The 27,883-nt window shown below is 40.9% G+C and overlaps 2 protein-coding genes across 3 annotated transcripts in view; one reads left to right on the forward strand and one right to left on the reverse strand.

Moving 5' to 3' along the window:
- Positions 1-16,619, reverse strand: part of LOC117252511 (tetratricopeptide repeat protein 28-like) — a 200,539-nt gene extending 183,920 nt beyond the window's left edge. For both annotated transcript variants that reach the window (XM_033619486.2, XM_033619485.2), the window contains exons 1-2: positions 16,451-16,619; positions 10,577-10,876 (exon numbers count right to left, since the gene is read on the reverse strand). In XM_033619486.2, the coding sequence (XP_033475377.2) occupies positions 10,577-10,876; positions 16,451-16,480 (330 nt within the window). In that variant the 5' untranslated portion in view covers positions 16,481-16,619. The remainder of the gene's footprint in view (positions 1-10,576; positions 10,877-16,450) is intronic.
- Positions 16,620-24,600: 7,981 nt separating this feature from the next.
- On the forward strand, positions 24,601-27,772 carry LOC117252874 (L-serine dehydratase/L-threonine deaminase-like). Its single transcript, XM_033620117.2, has 8 exons — positions 24,601-24,678; positions 24,792-24,948; positions 25,554-25,593; positions 25,682-25,821; positions 26,009-26,100; positions 26,642-26,869; positions 26,980-27,104; positions 27,196-27,772. Exons 2-8 carry the CDS (start codon positions 24,796-24,798, stop codon positions 27,387-27,389), a joined length of 972 nt encoding a protein of 323 aa, XP_033476008.1. The 5' UTR covers positions 24,601-24,678; positions 24,792-24,795; the 3' UTR covers positions 27,390-27,772.
- The last annotated feature ends 111 nt before the right edge of the window (positions 27,773-27,883 follow it).

Raw genomic sequence — 27,883 nt, forward strand, 5'->3', positions numbered from 1 at the left:
TGCTTTGTAACAGTGGTATGTTTCTGACACAGCTGCTGGCACTGACACAAGAGAAAAAAAAATGTGTACTAGTCACCTAAAGTTCAGAGGTGAAAACAACGGGATCAGGATGTAGATCAGAGTGGGGAAAAAAACTCTCAGCTCTGCTATTCATCTTTCCATGCTTATGCAGTGTATACTAATGGGCTCCTCGCAGGTTGCTCTCTGCTCTACCCTATTTCCCCAATGGGAGTGCTTCCTCCCTGCAGCAGAGCCAGGCTGTGCTAATTCTGGAGACATCCAGGTCTTGGGACCCAAGCCTCACCAAGCTCCCATGTGGGAGGGGTCTGTACGATATGAGGCTGAGAGCGAAATGAACCCCTGGAAGAAAAAAAAAAGAGCATCTGTATAACCTAAGAGGTTATATGCTAGGAGCAGGGTGCAATTGTTTTCCTCATTTCCTCAGGCTTGTAAAGCTGATCCACTATCAGCAGCAGGCTGTTATGCCATGAGCATGGCAATGAGCTTGCTTTCTCTGGGCCTTTTGACATTTCTTGCCATGTAATAGCAAGCAAAAAGCTATTAAGCTGGTAATCAATTGATGCATCCGGAGGGAAAAAGCATTCTGAGTGTGCAGACGTTCTCTAACATGATTGAAAGTTTCTTGTTTGAGGTGCTTACCTAGGCTTGGACACATTTTATTTCTTTTGGGACAAAGAGGCTGCTGCATTTAATTTTCTGAATATCTTATCTGCAAAATGGCATAACTAAACAAAAAAAAAGGGAAATGATTTATGCAAAACTAACACACACTAAAAGGTGAACACTGACGAAAGTAGCCAGAAGAAAATAACCCACATATATATGTTATTTCTGGGAGGAGAAAATGGTTTAAAATCATGAATCTGTGTGGGCTCATCAGTAGGTGTTTGATGGGGTGTTGATAGGCCTGACAGATTATACTCGGGGTGACATCAGCTCCCAGCTCTGACTCATCTGTGCCCCCAGGACAGTCTAGGAACAGACAGCTGTGGGGTGAGAGGGAGGTCATCACACACACATCAAACCACATTACATCATCAGACACTGAAAGCCTGTTTTTTGTGGGATCCAGCGAAGCACCGAAGATATATACTGTACAGAGCTTATGGTTAGTGTAAAAAAGAAGACAGAGGCCAATTTTCATTTTTTACTGTATGTGTGTGTGCCTGGTGTTTCTTGAAAGCAGATTAAATTTTACTAAACACTACAATTTGGTGGGGCGCCTGGGTGGCAGAGAGGAAAACCACTTGGCCACCATCACAGCAATCCGGGTAAGCAGGATTTGGAATCAGCCGCTCAAAATTGCAAGAAAAAAAAGGAAAAAATACCGAACACATCGACAGTATACTGACTTAGTTAGACTGAAAATAGTGGCGCAATTCTGGATATAAATTCTATCAGTCGTATTACTGGCATAATTTACGAGTTGTGCCTGAGCTGTATTACTCACTGGCAGTTCAACAGACACAGAAGCAACACATTGTAAAAAATGGTAATGTGAGCTGATTCTAACAGTATGTGTTGGATGTTGATGCGTTCAATTTTGAGTGAGATATTAGACTCAGAGAGGGAGATGTGATTTTGGGTGCAAATTGCATCTATCAGGCTCACAACAATGCAGTAGCTCAGATATTTTTTCTTGCATATTACTGAATACTATCACATGGGATACAAAGCACAAGAGCAGTGCTGCTCACCAGACAGACAACTGCAGCACACCATTAGTTTTATCTCATCCTCGTAAAGAACAACATAGCTGCCAAGGAAGTGCTGTTGAAATCAAAACAGCAGACTTGTGTGTGTGTGTGTGTGTGTGGTCATTTTCCCTCCATCATGGCCCGTGCATATGTGCATCGCCGCTTAGCCACAATGGCCTTCTAAAGGAAAAAGACGGAACTGAACTGCTCCCGCTCATTTCACAGATTTTCCAGACAAATAATTTCGGGTTTGTGCCCGCTAGCGCCAACCCTCTGTCCGTCCCGCTCTCTCTGGCCTATAATTACATGCCATTCATTTGATTTGTTCATTAGTTCAAGCCTCGGCTGGGTAGAAGCAAAACGGAACCCTCTTATTAGTGGTTCATGACTCTACTCTCTCCATGGTGAGCTCTGGAGCTATACGGTGGAAAACAGCAGCGGAGCAGCGGGAGAGGGGAAACTGGCGGGAAGACCTTATTTTAACCCAAAGCACACATCTTCATAAAGAGAGACAGCGGGGAATGCACACTGTCAAAATAAGCGTATAGCCGTAAAACCTCTTACATAGAAACACGGCTGTGGTGCTCACAAGGTCAACAAACCCATGATCAAGAAACACTGATATTACAGATAACAAAAACTGAAGGCATGAACCAAATCTTTACCAAAGAGGCACTTTACTGAGTAGATCATTTTCTTCCATCTTATGCACTGAGGTGACAAAAATAATCAATGTCCTCAACAGTGATGTGATGCATCTCTACATACAGTAGTATCAGCTCAGTGCCTCCCTTGATCACCTTTAAACTCGCAATCTGAGAGACAGACTGGTTCATTCCAACACTAGAAAACCACCTCACACTGTGTTTTGGCTGCCTAATCAACTTACCGCTTCTTCCGCTGTGGCTACTATGCACAATGTTCTAACTCATCAGACACCAAGTGCTTTACACATCAACGTACTGGTAGACAATCCACCATAAAATCCTTCATAAACTTCAGCAGCACACATGGTTTCTACATGCGGAAATGTCCCTGTGGTCTGGTTTATGTTTGACAAACTAAAAAAGCATTACAGACTCGCATATCTGAGCACAAACCTGCAATACACACACAAAACATGGACTTTGCTATTCCGCAGCACTATGCCAGCTAACCACTGCTCTGCAGCATCATTTAACTGCTGTGGGATAGAAAAAAATGTCATTCTCTCCTAGAGGTGGTGACATTGTCGGCTCAGTGCTCCACTGAGAGGCACACTGGATTCCTTCTGTACTCTTTACATAGTTGAGCCCTTTGGCTTTAAAAGTATTTCACTGCTGAAAAGATCTTTTCATAAAACTTGACTGTCTATGGAGCAGAAAGACACAAATACTTTTGAAACGGGTGCTACATGACCAGAGAAATCAGAGGAAAAGGGCTGTGGTATTTGCTTTTGCTCAAGAAGTTGAAAACCTAAAACTACTAGAATGCACTGCGCCGCACCCGACCAATAAATGATCGTGCTGGTGGGTGACGTAATGTGAGCTTGGATGTTTTTCCACTAGGAACCATCTAGTAACAAACAATCTCATGTTACAGCTAATCAATAAGTTAAAACATGATTTTGAAAACATTTTAGCCGAGAATAGGCTACCAAGTGGCAACCTGACAAATGAAACCAACACAGAAATGCCGAAAAGTGCAGTTCTTTGGATGGCCACTTGAGACTGGCTCAAGAAGTGACTCAATCCCTGTAGACTCCCATGTTAAAATGCTCAACTTTACAGCAGAAATAAACATGTTTACAGCCTGGTACAAAAAATGTTTTTTGTCTCTAAAGTTGATCCCCCCTTTTTGTAACTCACCAGTTTACAATTAATCAAGACTTAAAGTTAGACATAATCAATGGCAGCTTTTTGTGGCAGGCTGTCTGCTGATAGTGTCCTGGGCTTCTTAGTGAGGTCCACCCCTCACATCTTAACAGCTTCAACCTCTCAAACATGGTCCCTTCTGGCTCTGAAAAATCAAGATGGCAACGGCCAAAATGCCAAACTCAAGGCTTCAAAACAGTAGTACACACACCACTGGGTGGCATTAAGGTAGCTTATTTTTAAGTCTATGTAGGCTATGCAGTAACAGAATCTTTGTTCATATTTGATCAGCACTGCCAAGTTTTACTATTTGATGAGAGTTGGGTCTGCACCTGAGAGAGAAAGAGAAAGAGGGGCGGGTCTCTCTCTCGATCCACCTCTATACTCTTTGTGTCCATGGTAGCGGGCATACCAAAATGCAGAAGTGCTCTCTGTAGCCAAGTGCCAGCCAAAATGAGCTGAGAGATGAGCAGGGAGATCTGGGTAGTGGTAAGATGGAATTTACCACAGTTCATTAACACATACTACACACGTTACACAGCTCGTTAAAAGTCTGCAAAGTAACCCTTTAAAAATAAAGAACTGAATTTGTCGTGCTTACTTTACTTTGTTATGATTGTGATGTGATGGATGCAGTACTTGTAATTTTCTATTTTGTATTTTTAATATTCTATGTTGTTTTGCCTCTGATGTGATTGTGAGGCACTGGTAGTGGCATCCACATTAGTAGCTCTCACATGTGGCTCCTCAATCCAAAAGATTTGAAATCCTGGTCCACCAATTAATCAATGAGAACTGCTCACCTGTTGTACATTGAATATATATGTTTGCCTTTTTGTCTTTGATCAGTCTGCTTTCTTTCTTCTCCCTTACAATTTAATCAAAGTTGGTTTAATCCACTGAACACATGGTTGTATTATTTGCACAACAGCTACATTAATGCTTGAATGGGAGGGGATCCAGAAGCAGGTCTGCATACTAGATCGTCTAGGATCTAGTGCTATCTACTCCCTCGGCTCATTTTTTACATTTGCGAAATTTTAGGCATGTATTTTGTGTTTCGAAATTCATACATTTTTCTGTTTTTTAAAATGTTGAGAACCTCTCCCACAGCGGCCTCACCACTCAACTTTAAATAGTTTGAGCTCCTCTGAACACTTCAGAAAGACATTAGTAATTACTTCTGACAATTAAAATCCCGAAATATGCCTCGTCTGTGTCGCAGGATCTTGTGAAGGGTGTGCAGTTGTAGCTGAGCTCCTGTGCCCCATTTTTCACTATAACCCAAAAGGCAAGAAGCGATATATCTGATCTGTGAATGCTACATGCTGAGCAACTTTCTCTGCACAAACATGTCTCTGTCTCTGCTGTTGGTAGTCTCATGACTAACTAAAAGCATTCATATTTTATAGCTGTTTATTTCTAACTATGGGCAGGTATGCGGGTTGTTGTCAGCTGCATTTAGTTCATTCAGATCAAACCGGATTGTGTTAATCATAAATATGCATCAAAGGATATTATAAATATTCATCTACACAGTGTGTGGCGCCTATATACATGAAGAGTTAAAAATTCAGCATTCATTTTATATTTTGTCTAATTTATATTTTAGTTTTTATTAAATTTTTAAGTAGTTGGTGAGGAAATATATGGGCTCTAAACAGTCCGCAGTTTTAATTTCTAGACTGAATTAAATTTAAAACTGCACAGGACAGAGCAGGAAAATATGAAAATGAAAGATATTTTTGTAGTTGGAATGTTTCGTTCTACAGCTATGCCAAGGTACAGTTGGGCTGTACTTACAATTTCAGAGAAAACAATGTGAAAGAATACAAACATGACTACACACAAATGATTGTATAACTCAATGCTATCATGAAACAAACACCTAATATATGTTCCTTGCTCGACAAATACAATAACACACATATTTTGGACCACTTATTGTCACTTCACTGAGGCTTTCGGTTCATTATTCAACACGCATCAAATAATAGCGCAGGTCACGGAGATGTTATGAAATAAATATGTCAGATGGAGAGAATAAAAGCAAGAAGAAAGGCACAAGAGCTATAACCACTCTCCACATGAGATCAAAAGCCAGGTTCTTTATTCTTGACACACAGCGAGATCAGATGAGAGCTGGTTTAACGGACTGTCATACCAACAGGGGAGCATTACACCCCAGTGGTTTTCATCCACATGAAAAGCAGAGCACTGCTGAGAGTGGCAATGGATGAGGCCTTCAAATCGCACAATTCTTTTTCTTCCCTTTCCGCGTACAGTAACAGCAAAAGCCAGTGTCATCACCCAGCACTGCAGGAAAAAAGAAGCTTTATGCCTCATCAGGGTGTCAGCATCCACTCCACACACACAATTACTGAATATGCTGCCACTGTAATTAAAGTCCCCTTTCAGCACTCCACACACCATGACCTTTTCCAATGCAAACACTCATTGTCTCAGTTAAACCCAAGGCCCCTCCACTGGGATGTAAATGGACATTTTTATGTTGGTGAAAAGAAAAAATATATGCAAGTAGGCATGCACTGAAAAAAGATGTGTCGTAGCCTCATCTGGGAAACAAGGCTTGATGGGCTTTAACCATCATTATGAGAGAATGTCGCAGCAACTTTGGCAATAAACACTTGAGGAGACAGAATACCCTTGATAGGCACCATCATAACCTATAATCAGATGATATGCAAAAAATAGAGATGTTTCCCCCGACACTGCAGTGCCAGTCGTCTTTTGGCTCCCTGGGAACTCTCCTGTCAGCGCTCACGCAGGAGAATAGGAGTGATAGCAAAAAGGGCTGTTTGTTTAACATGTCATTGGAACAGCCGTGTTGAGAGGGTGGGACCAGATGGAGGAGCAGAACAGACAGGGAATCCATCTAGAGAGGGTATTGTCCTCTCAGTCACTGGTATATTACCAAGCAGCAACCTCTGGGATTGAAAAATGAAGCCAAGGCAGAAGAGCCAGAAACTGCAGCTCCTTGAATAGCCACTTGAGGCTGGGTCAAGAAGCGAGTCAGTCCCCACAGACCCCAGTATTAAAACAGCCTTTACTTTACAGCAGAAATAAACATGTTTACAGCCATGGTGAATATTTATATAACTCCCCTGTTTATATTTTATTAAGGCTTAAAGTTACACCACTTTAAGGCCGGCGCCACTTGGGTGACAGGCTGTCTGCAAAGCGTCACTACGGTCTATAGCCCTTTTTTAAGTCCCTTTTGTAACAGGTTCACACTGGATCCGGATTTTCCACTAAGTACTGCCCTCTTGCTTTTGGTGCTCATGTTAATAGATTGGGCTGTTCACACTGGAAACAGCGCATCAGTGAGCACCCAGGCCAGCGATCTGCAGCAATAGTTTCGGAGTCTGCTCTATTTTTTCTGTGAGCAAATCTGGCAAGAAAACACACTGAAATATATTGAACACAATATGAAGTGTATATCAAATATGATTTGGATGATCTGACCATGATAAATGCTAGAATTTGCATCCCATGCTTCCACATATTTGTCAGTTGTGTCTGAACAAAAAGCCCAAGAGATGAGCTGAGCCTCTGAGCCACACACACACCCACACACGCACACAATCAGACAGACACAGAACTCTACATGTGATTCAAACAGAGCAGAGAGCGGAATCACTTGCTGATCAGCAGCTGCATGACAATTAATAGATTGGGGCGCTTCTGCATACAGTGTGAACCTGGTGTAAGTTTCTTCTTATGCCACCTTCGCCAACCAAAAAATGGCGGCATCATGCTGCTGCTTAGATAGCATGCCGGCATCATTTGCTGTCCCTGTTATATGGCAGCTGAGTTCGTCCTCTGCTCAGAGGGTAAGGAGCTCCTGGAACCCATTGTTTTGCTAATTTAAGGACATTTTTGGCAATCGATATATTGATATATTCTTTGAGTTAGCTGCTAACTGCTAGCAGCTACTTTTTAAATCTCCCAGCAGTAGGTCGCATGCATAACACACCATGACAATGTCACACCTGTATCGCCCATGATCCTGTCCTGCTGGCCATCCTGTTTATACAGACATCAGTTCATCGCTGCTACTACCTCTGATGCCAGTTTAGAGCCAAGACAACTCTGTCCTCCCATTCCACAATTATGCCTTTTATACAGAATGGTAAGGCGGCATAATGGCGTGAAATGCCCAGCTTGAAGAGGCAGTATAAAAAGAGCTTATGAGTCAGATTCACCCCTCGCTCCTTCACAGCTCCCCCCTCTCGTCCAAACACGGTCACATCTGACTCCAAAAAAAAAAACAAGATGGGGATGGCCAAAATAATATACAAACTAATGGGTGACATCATGATAGCCAAACGTCACAATATAGCCATTATTTCATACAGTCTATGGTATATACGCCTAAAAAGCAACACAGAATCCCAAAATACTCACTGGAGATAGAAGCTAAAATGTTTTTCATCTCACACAAAGGGTACACACACCCATGACTACCAAAAAATGTTGGCTAAATTTTAAGAGTTTGCTGCAGTGTCATTCCTTTTGTACTTAAAAATTAATCATGCACAGGAAATGAAGCTTGATTACACATCACACATATTCTCCCAGTTCCCCTCCCAGACTGGCTCATAGAGACAAAATGCGAACAGACACACACAAGTGTGCGCCCCTTGTCTATGAAATGACACCCTATTTTGTTCTCATTTAATCTTTTTATATTCAGTAAGAGGGTGAGGTACAAAGGGCCTAAAGCTGTCTTGGGTCATTAAACCACACTTTTTCTTTCTTCTTGCAGAATGTGTTCTCTGGCACTAACAGCAGGCAAAGCTGACAGATTAGACAGGGGGTTCCTTCACAGGCTGGCTGTGGGCTTCAGGAGGGTGGGTGCTCGCTGGTGCTTGGGGCGGCAAAAACCACGCCTGTCACTGTTTGACGGGCCAATCCAGAAGTGCGGTCATAGGGAGCTATGATTGATGATATTATGTACTCACATAGGATCTGAATGCCAGCACACTCCTGTGATTTAATCCCTGTTCCTTCATCAAACATCTAGGCGTAGCAGATGGACTGCACAACACCAGACCTCTCTTTCCCTGAGGCCAACGTCATAAGTGTCAAGACCACCATTACTAATCAATTCTTTGAGGCAGCAATACCTAAATACAGCAGTTGTAATATTGTTCATTCCACTGTAGCACATTGATACAAAATAATCAAACTCATATTAGAAGATTTGAGTACGGTTTTAGCTGAATGTGATTTCTTTTTCCTGACATGTCAGATAACTGAAGATGGATTTGTGACCTTGGGCTCCACCTGCACATTTGTCAAGTAGAAAAATGGTCTCCATGGTGGCTGTGTTGATACATGCTTAAGCACATTTCTATATTTATATGAAAGTCAGTCATGATGAACATTTCCTTGAAACCAATAAATGTTAAAAAATAAATAAAAAATATATATAGAATATAAAATGCCCTTTTGTCCTGCACAGACAAAAACGCTTTTAACAGCCGTCCTGTTTGACAAGACTGACCCCTAGTGGTGATTCAAGAAACTTAATCTAAAACATGAACATGCACCCTCTTTATAACTGTCAATACCACAGACATATTAATCCTTTTGTCTCATGTTACAGAGTAAAACACAAGGGTCAGGCTATACATTGACACCAAGTCTGCTGCTAACGCAAACTTCAGCATGAGAGTCAAAGCTGTCAGGCAGTAAATCCAAGAATAAGCAGAGCTACACTGCCTAGATTAAGCCAACCATCCCCCAGTCAGACCACAAAGAGGTTCATTGTACTTGGGAAGCATATAAAGAGGAAAAAGGAGAATGATTTTGGCAGTGATTTTCAATTATAGTTTGGCCTCACTGGCCTCAAAGGGTTATGAAATTTCTCCCGAATGAACAAGATGTAGTGTATGTTAAAGCTCAGATGCTACAGAGGGAGAAGTGACAACATAGAGGGGGGATTATTGTTGTAGAATTGCTAATATCAAATGAAACAGACCTGTACTGAAAAGCATCTAAAAGCTATACAGCAACTGTATAATCAATGAAACAACAACAAAAATATAAAAAAAAATCTACAGTTAACAGTAGGTGCTAGGATGACTACATTTGTGACAGTCCGCATTCTGTGAGACAATGCAGCAAGCACAAAACATGTGTAATTGAAAGTGACAGTCTCAGTTCTCACTGCAGCGGTACATTTTTACAAAAGCAGAAACCTACCTGAGCATCCGAAGATACACGACCTCAGATCAAAGAAGAGGTGGCCACTGATGCATCATTGGTAGCGACAAATTATCATCAATAGCACTCTACCACATTATCATCAATCTCTCTCTCGAAAGACAAAAGTATCCCTCCATGCTAAATCATGAAATCAATGCATTTCTATCACTGAGAGGAATTGGTCTCCGAGTGATCCCGGCGGCTGAGTAATGTGAAATCTATCGCAGGTTAGTCCACATGGCCTGGACAAGATCAAAGACAAGACCCCAGAAAACTTTGTATTGATCAACAGCCACAAAAACGCAACTGAGGAGTGAAAATGTGAGCGGACTGTAAAATACTTTAAATTGAAGATAAATCTTACAATAACTATGAGAAAAACAATGATAATATAGCTACTGTAGTACTATTACCTACTATGCTGACAAGATGTCACGCTTGTCAGCAATGCTTTACAAAAAAACATCCTTTTGATCAAACATACTTGAAATATCACACATTTTAAAAACAGCATGCCCCCATTTTAATGTCCTTTATGTCCTGTTAATTAAAGCTCAAATTGGTAATGATATGGACATCAGAGCCCCAAAATTAGATTTGATGTTTGGTATTTAATTCCTGGCAGTGACGCTCTATTGGTACACTCAAGAAAAGTCAATAATTTCTTTTTAACAAGATAAAATGTTATTATCTTGGGACATCTTCCTCTTGTTGCTCCACTGTTCTACAGTTTTAGTGTATCAATCGTTTGAACCGTTGAGGCACACTTACCTTGGGCCACTTGGGATTGAGCTCACAAGCTTTTTCAGCATCATCCAGCGCCGCCTGGTGCTGTCCAAGTTTGAGGAGTGCTGCTGAACGGTTACTATACAGGATGCAGTTCTGTGGGTCAGCTTGCAAGGCATTAGTGTACAAATGAACGGCCGCCTGAAAGTCACCACGCTGACATGCCTCGTTGCTCTGCTGAATTTTTTCCATGAACTCTGCTTTGCTGAGACCATACCTGGCACCTTCGTCTCCAGCAATGCAACGGCTAGGTCTGCCCGTTGTCCGAGAACTGAAGATAGAAAACTGGAGAAATGGACAAAGAGAAGTGAGAGTGAGAGCTGTAATTGGTCTAACTGAGAGATCTCATAACACTTATAGGCAGTGTAACATTGGCATCAAGTGGTCTGACAGAACACTAGACTTTCCACCTCCTCTTGGCTCTGTTTTCAGGCTTTAGAGAATCAAGCCGGTCAGGTCATTTCAGGGAGAGGGCATTCCTACTGGCTATTCTACAAATGCAGATGCGCATGCATGTTGCTTCCAACAGTGAAAGCTTGATTCTATGATGGAGAGTCCTGCAGAGACAGTTTCTATTCCAGCATTGGAAACAGCTGCCTACACTGCACAGAAACCCCCAAAAGGAAGTTGGACTAATGAAAAAGAGAGTCTAAAAGAAAGTCTGACAATAAATGAAATAAAATATGTAAATATCAGCAAAGCGTTTCCGAAACAGACAAAATCTTGCTAATAATTTTGCCTTCTGCTAACCAGAGCCAAATGCTCACAGCTGTGTCTTCAAGTTCATGTTTATGTAGCTAACGTTAGCTAGAGCCTTGAATCACTGTGTGTCCTCCACCTTACTCCCCATTGCTACAAACCACCTCAGTGGGAGATGAGTGGACAGCAGCTCTGACGCTGGACACCCGGTCAGCTGTCACACCAACCCAAATCCAGCCAGCACAAACTCCAGCTCCAGGGGACTCTTTTACAGATCAGCAAACTTTCTGTTTCTGCCAACACAGGTTAGACCGGGCGCTGGTGCTGAAGGGGTTACTTTGCCTGAATTCAAGCCACTACAGCCACCACCCAAAGGCCTGTCCCTCTAGCTGTAGCTCACTCTCCTCCCGAGGAAACAGTCCACAGCGGCAAGGAGCAAGGACAGACAGTGGGGTGGCTACCTAGCTTATTCATGTCCCATCTGTGGTCTGATAAACAGAAAGAGAGTGTGGGGCAAGGAAGGACAGCAAATGCTCAGCATGCACAATTATGATTTAAAAAGTCAGTGTATGGGAAACACTGGGTTACTGTATGAAGCGCATGCACATGCTCGTATTACTCTGGTGGGAGGGGCTTAGGACGGAGAGGGGAAAGCTGCATGAGGAGAGTGTATTTTCAAATTTTGCCATTTTTTTCCCTTTTCCAGTTTTCTGCCTACCCCAGCTTTAACTTGTAGGAATACACTTTAGCAAGACATTAATAATAAGCTGACTGAACTGTAGTTACAACATGCAGCTAAAATGTGAAGGAATGTTACTGTGTGAATGTAAAGCAGGGTGTTAGTGCAACAGTGTATGACAAAGCATGTTTGCCAAATTGACTCATCCTCTCCCACAGGAACAAAGAAAAAAATACTGTGGTCCTGTGTGATAACTGAGCTGAACAGACCTTTTTTACTCACATTTTCATAATAAGAAAAACTTTTAGGAACATTAATAATAACTTGAATTCGATTTAGTTTGACTAACTTCAGGACCCTGGTATTGTGCAGGGTGGTGCAGTGTTATGGCTGTACTGTACTCTGAACTAACTGAACTGAGCCATCGTCAGTATTTTTTGTTCCACCTGTGTTTTTCCTGTTATGAAAAGTCTGTGTCAATGTCTGCTGTAAAAAAAGATAACAGCAAGGGAGGATATGATACATTTTAGCCTCATATAACTGAGTGTATCTTTACTTGAATTTAGCTCAAGCTCTAGCTCACAGATAAGCACGCTGAGAGCACACATTCCTAAATATCAAACTAAACTATAAGACTAAATGAACGATCAGTGTATCTATGGGGGTATATTGTCACATGGACTAAAATTAAAAGCAAGGTTTCCAAAATAATCCAAGGTATGTTGAATTGTTCTGGAAGCAAAGACTTTGTCCGAATAAGTTTTTTCAAAGAGGACTTTGGTGAGATTGCTGAATTTGACATCTCTACAGAACATGTGATACTGTATAACTTTCCGTTATTGTTAAAATCCAAGCAAGGTTGATTGAAAAATCTCATCTTCTTCTATGAAGGACAGCGGCATCAAGGTTAAAAACATATTTCATTAGTTCAATATAAAGCCTGTCTAATTAATGTTCACAACATACTACATGTTATTCTCCTATACTGCCGTTTAGACACACAATAATAGTGTTCATTTCTACCGTATAAAGGAATCTTTATTGCAGTGACACGTTTCCTACCACAACCAGATAATACTTGCCTTAGAGAAAGGCCATCGGCATTAATGTGGGATTGAATCTTTTATTGTTCCCATTCATATTCAACTTGTTACACTCCTGAACCAGAGCTGGCAGGCAAACCATCTGAATGCAAGACCAATTATTATCCTGACTCAAGTCTTACTGTAGCTGCATCCAACCAATACAGTCTGAATGATTAAGATGAGTGTCGTATCCATTTAACAGGGATGGTTTGCTGAGTATTACTGAATCATGAAATTCATCTTGGGTTGCATGTTTTTAGGGCTAGCTTCCATTATACCTCTTTCTCACCACACCTCCTCAGACTGAATTCTGGGATAGGGCAGGCTTGGTAATTACTTCCAGAGGCCCGGGGAGTAGACGCAGCAAACATGAGGGCTTTGGGTATCAAGTAGATTCAACATCAAGTTACAGCGCAGTACCAATCAGTTGCTTTATTACACCCTTTGACCTTCACTCTTCCACCGTTTCTTGTTCTTCTATGTATGGTAACCCTTAAATAATCTTTTGTACCACTTCCTGCTTTATTTGGCTTGGCTTTAGAGAAACAGTTCACCCTCAAATCAAAAGTAGGGCCTACATAGTTTTCCTCTTACCTGTAGTGCTATCTATCAGTCTAGATTGTTTTGGTGTGCATTGCTGAGTGTTGGAGATATCGATCGTAGAGTTGTCTGCTTTCTCTCAAATATGATGAAACTACATGGTACTTAGTTTGTGGTACTCAGTGCCAAAAAAAATACATTTGGCTCCACTCAACAGCAATGTGTCTTTCCAGAAATCATGACCTGGTTAGTTAAGATAACCAACAGACCCGATTATGAGCAGTTTCACGTAGGAGCCAGAGATGGACAAGTACTCGAATACTCAAGTACTTGATTTGGGTGTGGATGTTCATCAATGTATAGAGTAATTGCATGTGTGAACATTACTTTTATATATTTTTACTATTTAAAATAGGTACTTTCTAATTTTATGGTAGAGCTGTGCGCAACTTATTGCTTCACCCAGATCTACTGATGATCTCTCTCTGTTTATCATGAAACTACTGCTGTGGGAGTGTGAGCTCTGTGCCGGGACAGTTGGTAAGAGTCCACCCGCACGTACACACACACAGTGACAGAGCTAAATGTTAGCATCACATAGCTATTGTTACCTAACAGGTTTAACAACAGTCGAGCCATTTTGGTGATTTTGCTGGGACCGTTAAGCAGCTTGGTGTCTGATGTTAGCCTCTGCTGTTCTGTTAGCTCGTGCTGACTGAGCAGACATGGAACTAAGCGGGAGGAGAGCAGCTCCAAACTCCAGAGGCAGTTCTTTAGCACTGGATGTAACCTATGTAACAGCAACGACAGAAAGTTTGCATAGTTTTATGTTAACATTGAATTTATGACTTAATCAAGCTGCAGCCTCTGGGGCAGAAAAATGAAGTGCAAAAAACTGCAGTTACAGCCTGGTACAATAATGGTTTTGGTCTCTATAGCTAATTTCTCCTGTTATGACAACTGGGGTGATTTTTTTGTGACTCACCTGTTATTAATGCCTACAGCTACACATAATAAAGTGCGGGCTGCTTTGAGTGACAAGCTGTCTGCCAATTGTGCCCTCAGCTTCTCAGTCAGATCCACCCCTCGCTCCTCCAAACTACCAGCCAAACATGGCCACTTCTTGTTTCAAAAAATGAAGATGCCAAACGAGGCTTCAAAACAGGAGTCTACCAACTAATGGTTGACATTACAGTAGCTATGTCTATTATCTTTATAGTCTATGGCTTTAATAGGCTAACTGATCCCTGGTTGTTCAATCAATGAATATTTCAGAATGTACTTGTTTTCTGTTGCAGGCTAAATTACAGTCCTATTCTCATGTTGGATTTTTTATTTTTTTAATTTATTTTACAAGTGCTTGAAAATTACTTAAAATGCCCATCACTAGGAGGAACTATTTTCTTTCTCCTGAACTACACCCGTCAATCATATCACAGTGCAGAAGGAAGCCTGCATCTACTGCTAACTCACCTAGCACCACTGAGCAGGTGCTCAGCTGAGGAGGAAACCATTAATGTTTACATCTCAAGCTGTCTTGACCACAAGCCTCTCGTCCATGGGTACATGAAACTGTGCACCACAAGGTCTGTGAAGTACTTTGAGTAACCAGGTCATGATTTCTGGAAAGAGACATTGCTGTTGAGTTTTTCAGAGGTATTATTTGGCGCTTTGAGCACCACAAGTTAAGTGCCATCTAGTTCCTTTACATTCAAGAAAAGGCAATATCTACAACACTCAGTGACTCACACCAAAACATTCTAGACTGATATACAGCACTACAGGTAAGAAGGAAAATATGTTGGATTTTTTTTTATTTTGGGGTGAACTGTCCCTTTAAAGTGTCCTGTGTTTTATACTGTTCTGCTAATAGCCAATTTAACACCTGTGGATTTGTAATAGGTCAATTATTTTTAAAAGATAAGGTAAACCAGTGGGGTACGTGCACAGAGGTTTTAAAGCAAGTGTTTATTGCTGGGTGTGTTGCTGTAAATCCCATGGAGAGGCAGCCGACGTCCCAGACATACACAAACAGACTGAGGGACAACTGACAGCACTGTCAGGCTTGCTGACATTCAAAGACTTGCTCCTAAAGAAATGCCAAAAGAAGCATCTATTATAGATGCGTGCTTCCAGGGCCCCAGAGCATGCAGGTTTTCCCTTCAAACAAACACTCCAGCAGCTGATTTCAGCCCAGAGAGAGGGGATGTAATCAGTGATTGTGCAGGAGGGTCCACTGTGAGCTCTGTCCCATCTGCTCCAACATACTGGGGGCTGCTGCTATATGTGGGCAGCACTGCCAGGAAGGGTGGAGAGTGAGCGATAATGAGAGCCTACACCAATACACAGGACATCATACCAAGTTAATCACAAGGAGACAGAGATTAACTCAACTCCTCAAAGGCAAATATAGTCTGGAGAGCACATATTTACACTTTTGTTGAGGAGTTGTTGTTTTTTTGGATACACTCATGGCAATACACACAAGCGTACCGCCACTGTAGGATCTTGGCAGTGCAAGCTTTTCTCTTCATGCAATAACAAAATAAGTGTGGTTTGAGTTTAAAGCCTATTTTGCAATCTGTGTAATCTTCTATTGACATTTAAATGACATTAATGTTAGCTATTGTCTAGGTCAGGAGAGCCCACACATCCATTGTGCAGCTCAGTACAGTATGCATGACTGGAAAATCGATAGAGGTCTTTTACGAGGTTTTCTCAGCAATGGTCATTTGGTATTTCCTGTCCAGGACGCGAAGTAAAAAAGTGTTATTCAGGGGGGCAATAAATGCCAGCAACTACAAAAATGGCAGCTCGCATGACAGTGTCGAAAGTGGTTGTTTTTAATGTATTTACCTTTTCTTTCAGAGTCGCTTGCTTCTCCATCCTGTCTGACTGCTTTGGTTTGTGAGACGGGTTATCGCTCTCATCCCATCACACTCCTTCTGGACTTTTTACTGACTGTTTATGCGCCAAGAGGTGTCCAAAAGTTAGCCCAAAAGTCCACGTTGAAGCGCGAGTGTCGACAAACTGCGAGGAAAAACCACAAAGAGTGAGCTGTGTGGCGTTCAGGAGAAACTTTTCTCAAGGAAAGTGCGCCATGTTGTCAAATCTTTTCCTTTTTTTCGTGTCTTTTTTTCCCCTGTTGCCATAGCGGATTTCTGAGCGCTGTGCAGAGGGAGGCATGAAGGTCTGAGGCAGCCTGAATCAGGAAGAGAGAAGAGCAGTTAATAAATTTATCACTTGGTCGTACTTGTTTGTGTTTTTATATACATACCATTTATGAAGTGGAACTGAACTCTAATATTAGCAAACTTTAGGTCGTAGGCGTTCAAAGACTTTGCAGGGGCAGGGGTGAAGTAGAAAAAGGGGGCACCTCGCCCGCGCGCCCTAACCTATTGGTCCCCCACCTGGGCTGAGAGATGCTGCTTTCATGACATACTGTAATTATGAGCATCCAAGTGTTCAAAGCCATTCATTACAGTCTGTGCACACCACACACTTTAACATTAAATTACACACGGTAATGTTAACTTCAGCTAATGCTACAATAATGTTACAAGGTTAACGTTACTCCTCTTATGTGTAATATTTGCCAAATGTAGACAGATATGCAATAAGCTGACATTACTAAGATTATTTAAACACTTACCTCAAAAGTTTACCTTGAATTATGGATGCTAACTTCGCTAGCGGCAGTTTAGATTTAGCATGGCATGGCAGTCAGGTTGCCGATGTAGGTGGGGGTGCGTAGTGTCGTCCTCACAGCTCCACCTTCTCATCCAAAAATGTGTACACATTTGCATGCCTGGCTCCAGAAATCCAAGATGACGACGGCCAAAATGCCAAACTCGAAGTTTCAAAACAGCAGTCTACAAACCAATGGGTGACGTCACGTTGGCTACGTCCATTATTTTAACAGTCTATGATTTCACCCTACTGAGTTATAGTTATAGTCTGAGATATCAGGAATTTCCGACACTGACGCCAATAGGTGAAATACACTAGTGAAATATCAACACTTGGCAAAACAGGTGCAAACACATGACTGATAGTAACATAATCCAATATTTACACTTGCTAATACAATAGATTCAGCTAAGTTAAAGGTCCAATGTGTAGGATTTGGGGGGGGATATGTTGGCAGAAATTAAATATAATATTCATAACTATGTTTTCTTAAGTGTATTATCACTTGAAATTAAGAATTGTGTTTTTGTTACCTAAGAGTGAGCCGTTAATGTCTACATACAGAGCAGGTACTCTTCCACGAATTGTGAATTGTTCCGCCATGTTGTTCTGCAGTAGCCCAGAACAGACAAACTAAACACTGGCTCTAGATAGGGCCATTCACATTTTTGCGTCAGCCACTGTAGTTTTCCTACATAAGGCCTATTCAGTCGCAGGCCTGCGGGCCACATCTGGGCCAGATGCAAACTCAGAGTGGCCCAGTATATAAATATGATATAGCCTACTGGTATGACAAACTATATAAACTACATACAGTGTTTGGAAGTAGCTAAAAAGTGACCCGACTTGCTTCCATCTCATCTCTGTTGAGTTAAACATGTGTTCCAATCCAATCAGGCAGGATGTATGAATAGATATAGCAACACCCCCAATCATATCTTTAACAAATAAGCGTTTTCTTGTGTGACACAGTTCCAACTGTGCTTTCTGTAGTAGCTTTTGGGCTACAGTACATCTGCCACGCTTGAATTCTTGTACCCAGGGTTTGACTGTGGGATATGAAGGACCATTGTCATGTTAAGTAACTGTATTGGGTATATCTTGGTGAATTTCAGATGGTGACATTACTTTGAGATGAAGATATTTGATCACAGCGTGATACTCCAATTTTTCCATTTTCAACAAATCACTGACCACTGTTCACTTCAAGAATCTGCAAAAATAAAACAAAAGGAGACTGAAACATGAACATGGTTAATGATAACAAGGAAAGGTGGTAGATTATAAAAATGTCATTTGGCTTGCCTAGCTACCCATTTTCTGGGTTAAGCTCAAAACCTTTCAGTCACCCCTCTTATAGTCATAAAATACATCCTATGTCTGTTCCTAAACACTTTTTCCTGACCTCATTGGAAAACTGTCTGTCTGTCTGTCTGTCAATTTTTTATTTCAAATGAGAAATGATAAACATTGTTATTTTTACTGCACTCATTTGCATTTGTTTAACATTGTTTATTACCAAAAGCTAAAAATAAAATAGGCTGCTGAAAATGTCTAGCCCATTTACATTTCCTGGTTTTGAAATACCTCTGCTCTACACACTTGGCACAAGGGAGTTTTTGTTGGTTGCTATCTGCACCCTCATCACTAGATGCCACTAAATCTTGCAGATGAGACCTTTAAGGAGGAGGAGCTTCACACTTTACTTTGTCTGATGCAACTGCTTCAGGGTAAAAGCTCTGAAGGCTCTAAAGTTAAAACCCACTGTACACCATCTGCCCAGCAACAAAAGAAACCTGGTATTTTCAGTGCCAGCTGATTAGCGTGGCTCACTAGTGCACTTGAATGGAACAGAGCCATCAGTTATTATATTAATTACACCTGTGCTTCAAAATATACCCCCTATGACAACAAAAAAACAAGTTCCTCAGGGCAACTTTGATGTATGGGCTCTCCTGTTAAAGGTCCAGTGTGTAGGATTTAGTGGTATCCAGCAAGGAGGATGCATCAAGAGCCAGTGTTTGATTTGTCCATTATGGGCTACTGTAGATCAACATGGCAGACTCCATGGAAAAGGACCCCCTCCATATGTAGATACAAACAGCTCATTCTAAGGTAACGGAAACACAAAAATTCTTATTTTCATGTGATTATAAACTAACGAAAACATAATTATGAATGTTAGGTGCCATTTCTGCCAATAGATGCTCCTAAATCCTGAACATTTTAAGCACAGACAGACATAGTTAGATATAGGCAATAAAGGGTATCTCTTTGCTCCGAGCCAAAAGAAAAACACTAGTCCACGGTCCAACCTACAGCAGTTTGTAAAAATGAAATACTACGTGTGTGCAATGCTGTCTGCCATGGTGACCTTTTGGATGATTCCACTAGAGGGCACCAAAGTCAGAAAATTTTAAATCCTACACTAAGAGGCCTAAAGTCACAGTTAAAGTGTACAATTCTGTGGCCACCACATACAGTAATGTGTGTTGATTAATGATATAGTGTCGGTATATTCTCCAAGAGGAGCATCACTATCAGCCAGTCTAGAAATATGGTTGGTGTGCAAGATGGTTATTTGTGCACTCTTCAAGTGAGCAAATGAAACCCCAACATTGTCAAATAAACTTTGCAACTGTATCATGAAGGCTACATTTTAAATCATTTTTGTCAATAATAAGGTCTGATATGGACCTTTAAGTCTCCCCCCAAAAAAACTGCATCTTGTAAATATTTGTGTATATTTTTCGTCACTATGATTTCCACTAGAAATTGCTGAGGAGCCTCACCTTATGGATGGCACCTTTAACACTGGGATTTCTTGATCTTCCTCTTCATCATCATCTTGCACAACCTTGGACAGAGTCCCAGCCACAAGAATCTGGTTTATTTTCTATTTATTTTTGCTCTCTTTGGATTTCACTGCAACACAAAAAGATGTCACAGCTGACCTATCAGAACACAGGTGAGACAGAAGAAGACAGGAAGAACCAAGAAACAATTTTAAATGAAAAATTATTTCTACAAGTGCAAAATCGCATGAGGTGATGGCATTAACACTGTATATATGTTTTATAAGTGTTTCACTCACTGTGTAATTTGCAAGACATGCTGTGATGTTATATTTCGCTGTATATATTTTGTTAGCGAACATTTTGTAAATTTAAATAGATCCTACTGTCACTGACTTTTTGGCAATGTTTATAAGTTACAGTATCTCATCTCTAATCTTTTTCAATTAAGCTTTGAATTTGGTTTCAATGTCAGGGTTTGACATAGATTCAATACCTCTGCCTGACAATATTTCACTGTTAATTCAGTCATATTATGCTGTCCGTTGAGGCTAAGGGTGAGTATGAGATTGTTCTAAGATTTGTATGGTGCACTTTTGGGCCTGAGGGTGGTGCTAGAGGAAGGGCTGGCATAATAAGATACTCATGACATTTTGGGATATTTTGCCTAGTCATGGGAATGCTTGATATCATTATATGTTAAAAGTAAAGGCATCAATAGAGAGATGATAATGCAAATACTGTAAAACAATTAGATACCTCATTAAATGTGAGTAACTGAAGAGAGCTGATGTCTGAAATGGTAAAACTATTTCTAAAAAGTAGAAATTCTTACACACTGTATTTGTTCAATGTGATGCAAAGTCCTTCTCACAGAACTGAACCAAACCAGTTTGTGAGAGATCTCTAATGTGTTCTTGTTTGAAATTACAAATGCAATGCTTGTAAATTAACGGTGTATTTCCATGCTGTTTTTTCTCTTAAATCAATAAAGTTTTGTTCTCTTTGTGGCTTCTGAAATGGTGAGGAATTGATCTGCTCTACTATGTCACATTCAAAAGAAATAGCTGTCTCTACTAACAGAATACATTCATTAAGATGCAGCCTCTGCACTCCCCAAACCTGCAGGTATTTCTAGTCTTTTGTGCTCAGTGTTTCTGTAGCATTTACCAAAATCAGTTGCAGCCTCAATGGTAACTTCAGATATGTATCAATAAATAATTATCTCGAGCCCTTAAGAGTAAAACTGCAGAATGATCCTGCAGAAATAAGCAAGAAGGCTGTCTGATAAAACCAGGAAATGAGGCAGTCTGATGCAACAACAGCATGCTCTCAGATGAAAGAATAGTTTTTGTACATGCAGCTCTTCACCAGCAGATGGTGCAACAATCGTTTACAGAGTAGCCTTTGGGCTTCACACCAACAGTAATCTAAGTCCCTGCAAACTGAGAGAAATGTACTCAGGTCTCACAGGAGGCCTTTTTCACAGCAGACATTTTTGGCATGCAGGTAAAGCACCAATATGATTAACAGCATCAGTGATGGCTGCATTGCGTTCAGTCGTGACAGTTTGGGAGCTCTGATATTAATGTAATTCATACTTGTCTAAAACAGTATGTCATTTTGTCGGGATATAATTTGATCCATTTCTCAGAGTGGTCTCTAACCTTGAAAGTTAATTTCTCTATTTCAAGAGTATGTTGTTTTGTTGTTATCTGTGATTTTAGTTTGGGTGTGATCGGATTCTCCATGTACTTGACACCTGCTTCATGGTTGCCACACATTTATGTTGAAATGCTACACTTCATTCTGCTGTATCTGTCCACATGATTTCATCCCAAGTATGTTTTCTATCTGTAAAGGTCCTTTAAAATCAATTATTAATTTGAATGTTTTCTTAACCTTGTCTCAAAAGGGTGTTAACACTGGGCAGAGAAAAATGAGTATAGTTTGCTGTTGGCTCTCCACCAGTTAGTCCTTGCTGAGGGGTAACATTTCCCATACTTATTCAGGGATACAAAATATTTCATATTCAAGCAAATTCTCTCCAGCATTTGGATTGTGTGATCGTAAATTTTTCTCTTAATAAACCTTTGCAATCTTCAGCTGTAATATTAATTTGCAGTTCATTTTCCCTTTTCTCTTTTACTCTGTCACCTAAAATTGAAAAATTTTACAGTATTTTATAAATATTTCATAGATTTCAGTCAGCTTCCAGTTTGTATCAGATATTGAAATAACTCATTTTTTAAATTCTCCTCTCCTAAATGTTTTATTAGATAATTTTTACCTGTGGGTACTTTTAAAAAGTGTTTTTGGTCCCATTTATACTTGGTTGAACCATTTCAAATGAGTTTTATAATCATTTGTGAGCAGCTGGGAGTACGTTTGCAGACCTTTACTTGCCCAGATAACCAGGATGTTATCATATTTATTTTGCTGGGTCTTTTGTGTCATTTCTTGGCTTACAAAGAGTCTTGATTGTAGCTTGACTGTAAGTTGTATCTTTACAAGTGCACTTAAAGGTTGTGAAATGGCTGTATTTAGTGTTACATAATTGTCCCCTACCCACATAATCAATAAAAGTTGGATTCTGGATTTTTTTCAATCAACCTCATTTTAAAATCATGCAGTGGACTTTGTATAAAGTATAATATTAATAACGTGAAAGTTTAGTCTTTGTGTGTTGCCTTGCCATTTTTTCCAACATGTAACACATTGCAAAGATAAAAATAGAAGTACATACACCCTAAATACCAAACTGAGATAACAGTTGTTGTTTTTTTTTAAACCCCTGTTTTTGATCATGCCAAAACAATCCTTGTCAAACAAGTGAGTTTTGCAAATGAAAACACAGTAGGCTATTTGTGTTTGTGTCACCTATTCTCATGGCTTTTTGTTTCTAACTATGCATCAAAAATTGCTGTATCCAGTATTGCCAAAGCAGGTTGTACAAAGGTTCAGAAAAAAGAACCAGTAATATCAACGGTTCAAAATCAAGGCATCTTACTAAGTTTTGTGTTGCTTTTTCCCCCATCTGATATCATGAGTGACCTAATTTGTCAGCATGAATAGATAACTGAAAGGGCCTACCAGGCACAGGCCCAGGGGCCTCAAGTGTTATGGGCCACACTGGCCTTCACCTGCAAAGAGTCATTCGAAGAGACAAATGTACCGACCAGGAAGTGACTTAAGACGACCACAAAGAGACATAAACGAAAGGGATACAAAATAGTTGCAAAGAGATACAAAGAGACCCAGAACAACTATGAAAAGGGGCAAAATAAACCATAAAGAGACGCAAAACTACAGAAACATGCCTAAAGACTACAAAGAGACATAAAACAACAACGACAAAAAAGGCTAAACAGCAATAAAGTCTGTGCGTCTTGTTCCCATGGAGGAGAGGTGGAGGGGCCTTCTGCATGTTTGTGCCCAGGGGCCCATTGTCTCAAAATCCACCCCTGTCTGACAGAATGACCCAGCCTACATGGTGAAAGAAGTACTCAAGTAAAAGTAGTAACGTGAAGATAAGCCAATCTATTGCAGGTAAAGTGCTGCATACAAAACAATACATATTATCAACATATGTTTTAAAGCATTGAAAGTAAAATGCAGCAGAAAGGCAACTTTATATTACTGGATTATTATTACTGATGCATTTCATGTATGGATTTTCATGTTGAAACTAGTGAGGCTAATTCTAATTATTTTATACACCATCAGGTAATTTAATCTGTTTAATTTTATGAGATAATACGATTTTAATGTAAAATCTAAATCTGTAAAGTAACCTTTTATACCTGTACAAGTATAAAGTACCAGGTTACATTCTTCCACTTCACCTACATTTTCTCTGAGCCCATTTTAAAGATATTTCTGGTGGCAACTTGATTTTAAAGCACTGTATCCAGTCATCCTGAGACAGCAGCCTACGCGGAGGGGAACACTGGATCAATCAGGTTTGAGCCGTCCACACGGAGCCCGCTTTTGGTAGTCGGGCATCTGGGCTAAAATAGTAGCGACCCTTTTGGTAATGCCCGCGGTGTGTGTAATTCCTTTAGAGGGGAGAGGACCAGGCAAAGGACAGCGTGTAAAAATGTCCCGGGGGTCTCAAAGGAGGCGAGAACAGGGTGAAATTATGTAATGACCGACTGGTGTGAAAACATGTTTTTACACGCTTTGTATCATGTAGAGCTATTAAAATATTCATTTTTAATTATGACAACACAAGATGAAAAAACATTTGTTGTTCCATGAAGTCCTTCCAGTCACACCAGTGCAGACTTTTTTTTTTTTTTTTTTTTTTAAAAAGCCAGTTTACATCAGACCGTGACACAGCCTAGAAAAGTGTTTATTGTCTATGAAAATGGGACAAATTCAATGAGGAGGAATTCCCTTCATGCTCAGTCTGCACTTCCTCACGGCCACTGGGAGGGTCTGGAGGAAGATGATTGGTCTGCAAGTGGGCCCCTTTTGCCAAGCCCACAGCATGAGCATGTATATATGCACTTACAGATGCCACAGTCAGGGGAATAAGGAAGACTGAGATCAGTGATATCCAACACAGCTTGTTATCCTGCCATCCACCTGAGACTGGTAAGCTGAGACAAAAAAATATGTTTAGTTTTTGATGAATGATCTTAGAGAAATTAGAGATGGATTTTGTGAATGATTTGGCACAAACACTTCTCTGCTTGTCTGTTCCACAGTGAGATGAAGACCCAGCAGCATCTTCATGTGGCCACTCCAGTAAGGCAGAGCCTCGCCCTGACTAAAGTAGCAGGGACCTCCATTTACCTCAAGCTGGATTCATCTCAGCCCACAGGATCCTTCAAGATCAGAGGCATCGGACACCTCTGCAAAACAGTGAGTAGGCCTAACTCTCTGCTGATCTGAGGTGATGCATTTGACCTGTGTTGTGGCTGAGACCCCCAAATATTGCTAAAAAATATAATGCAAACAAAATTTCTGTGCCACGACAGGCAACCAAATACCACTGTGAGAAATAATCATAAGCAAATATAATCATAATTATAAATAAATGTGTCAAGGGGCCATTAATATTCAGTTCCTCCAGGATTTCACAGGCTGTTTTTGGGATTGTTGTGCACTGAAATGCCTTACCACTGGTGAACAACTGGGAGCAACTGGGAGTAGTTTTCCTTGAGGGCTTTCTACCAGAAAAGGATTTCTTATTTAAAATTATGGGGAGAAAAGTTGTGATTTGAGTTAAAATGAATAGATCTCTGGGGAAAGCTTACAAAGAAAACTTCCCATGTTACTTGACTGAGACCCCAGTGGTGACTCAGTGGCTACAGTCATGGGCTGAGATACTTAGCATAGATCCAAATGAACCAGTACACACCAGTTTTGGTGTGTCACTTCCAGTCTGAACAATGAGATGATCTGCTGACCCACATTTATACTCTGAGACTGCAAGATGTTTGCTATAATGTTGTTTTTTCTTGCAGTGGGCAGAGCGAGGATGTGAGCGGTTTGTCTGCTGTTCAGGTGAGCACTGAAGATAAACAAAACAAGTTGTCTTTGCCGCTGTGGGTGTGTTTCAGTGTGTGATCTTTGACACTTTTGGTCCCAAAAGGTGGAAATGCTGGTATGGCAGCAGCTTATTCTGCCCGTCAGCTTGGGGTACCTGCAACCATAGTAGTTCCAAGTGTTACACCGAACCCAACAGTGGAGAGGCTGAAGGATGAGGGCGCCACTGTGGTTATCCACGGCAAGGTTAGCTAACCTCATGTGCTGTTTGCTATATTCTTTACATCAGTTATATTGAATACACTGGAATACATGTAGGTAATGGTTCAATTTTGTGCTCACATGTTATTTTTATTTTTCTTCTCCAAATCATTGCACATAGAAGAGTCTGAGAATGTAAAATGATTCATGAGATTAAATGTGTGTCTTTCAGGCTCTGAATGAAAGCATTGAATACGGGCAGCAGCTTGTGGCAAACAACCCCAACTGGATATTCATCTCTCCCTTTGATGATCCCCTCATCTGGTGAGACAATCTCAGTCTGTCTGTTCATCAGGGATTATGACAGCACGTACATTACTATGTGCTGTGCAGAAATTCTGGCATAGTAATCTATCTGTCATGTGAGAAGATAAGAGAGGGAGACATGATAAGACAGATTCTTCTCTACTCTAAAGGAAATTAAATTGTTTTCAGATGTGCCAGTGGCTGATACTAACACCTGTCTTATCATGCCGTGTCATTCATGCTTGTGCACAGAGCAGCTGCAGGAGCTGCATGAGGTGTTATGTTAGATACAGTACATGTTGTCTTATCAAAGTGCTATCTTTGATGGGGTTGTCAGATAATTCACTCACACAGGTCACAGTCGAAGCGTTGCACACAGCTATAAATTACTGACATGACAGGCCACTTGTGTTATGACCAGCATTTTATAAGCATTCAAGATAGAGTTATGAAGGGAAAAGAAAAAAATCAGGTTGTTTCCTTCTTCACGTTACACTAAAATTTAAATCAAATTTCTAGGAGACTGACAGGTTGTGTGTGTATGTGTGTGTGTGTGCAGGGAAGGCCACACATCTCTGGTGAAGGAGCTGGAGCAAGACTTGAAAGAGAAGCCGGGAGCAATCGTGTTGTCAGTGGGAGGCGGAGGCCTGCTGAACGGAGTGGTGGAGGGACTGCGTCGTGCCGACTGGGCTGACGTGCCCATTGTAGCCATGGAAACCATGGGAGCACATAGCCTCAGTGCAGCAGTGAAAGCTGGGGAGTTGGTCACTCTACCTGAAATTACCAGGTATAAAAACATAATCATATATATTATACTCAAATAATAACACAATCCCACATTTTTTCACATGGTTTCACTTTGTGTGTCAAAGACTCACCTTTCCTTTTGCCCTCTAGTATTGCAACCACACTGGGCCTGACAAGAGTGTCTGCACAGACTTTTAAACTGTTAGGCAAGCACACAGTTTTCTCAGAAGTAGTCACAGACCAGCAGGCTGTAAAAGCTGTGGAGCACTTTGTAGGTAAGTACTATCTGCACCTGAGCCCCTGAGCAGATACACACCAGATCTAAAATCAGCTGTGACACTGATCTCTCCTGGTGTCTTCCTCCAGATGACGAGAAGGTCCTGGTGGAGCCTGCCTGTGGTGCTGCCCTGGCAGCCGTGTACAGCGGCATTATCAAAAGGCTGCAGGAAGAGGGCAAGCTGGTGCAGCACCTGGGCCCAGTGGTCATCGTGGTGTGCGGCGGCAACAACATCAGCATGGAGCAGCTATGGAGGCTGAAAAAGCAGCTTGGTGTTATCTAAGGGGGGCGACTACCTCAGGTCTTCCTGGCCTTTCCCTTATTCCTCCATCAGCTGGTCTCAATCCATAAACCCTCTCGTTCATGTGCTCCATAGACCGAATCATTCCAGACTGTCAGACTCTCCTGAGCACTGACACTGACACATGTGAGATTGAGCTACTGGACAGATTATTTTTTAAAAAATCCTGTATTGTGATGCTGCTCTGGTAGAGATAGTTTTTGACTGGAGAGACCTCTGTGAAAAATAATAATAATACACTGACACATTTAGGCAGTGATTGTATTAAATTTGCTTGATTGTATTAGGTTTGCTTGTATGTTGTTCTTTTGTTTTGTACATTGAACTGTATTCTTAAATTAATAAATTATATTTCGTAATAATAATTTCTTTGCCTTGTCAATTTCATATTCATGACTGCAGATAGGATGTTAAATATAAATGAAACCACGTCCATACAACATAAGCTTTAATCAACACTCATACAATATGTGGGT

The sequence above is a fragment of the Epinephelus lanceolatus genome, chromosome 9 (genome assembly GCF_041903045.1).
Source record: "Epinephelus lanceolatus isolate andai-2023 chromosome 9, ASM4190304v1, whole genome shotgun sequence".
Classification (NCBI taxonomy): Eukaryota; Metazoa; Chordata; class Actinopteri; order Perciformes; family Serranidae; genus Epinephelus; species Epinephelus lanceolatus.

Excerpts from the sequence above, each read along its gene's own strand:
- LOC117252874 (XM_033620117.2), top strand. The coding sequence starts at position 24,796 with ATGAAGACCCAGCAGCATCTTCATGTGGCCACTCCAGTAAGGCAGAGC. Across the intron at positions 25,594-25,681 it reads GCGGTTTGTCTGCTGTTCAG|GTGGAAATGCTGGTATGGCA; the intron begins GTGAGCACTGAA and ends TGGTCCCAAAAG. Across the intron at positions 26,101-26,641 it reads TTTGATGATCCCCTCATCTG|GGAAGGCCACACATCTCTGG; the intron begins GTGAGACAATCT and ends GTGTGTGTGCAG.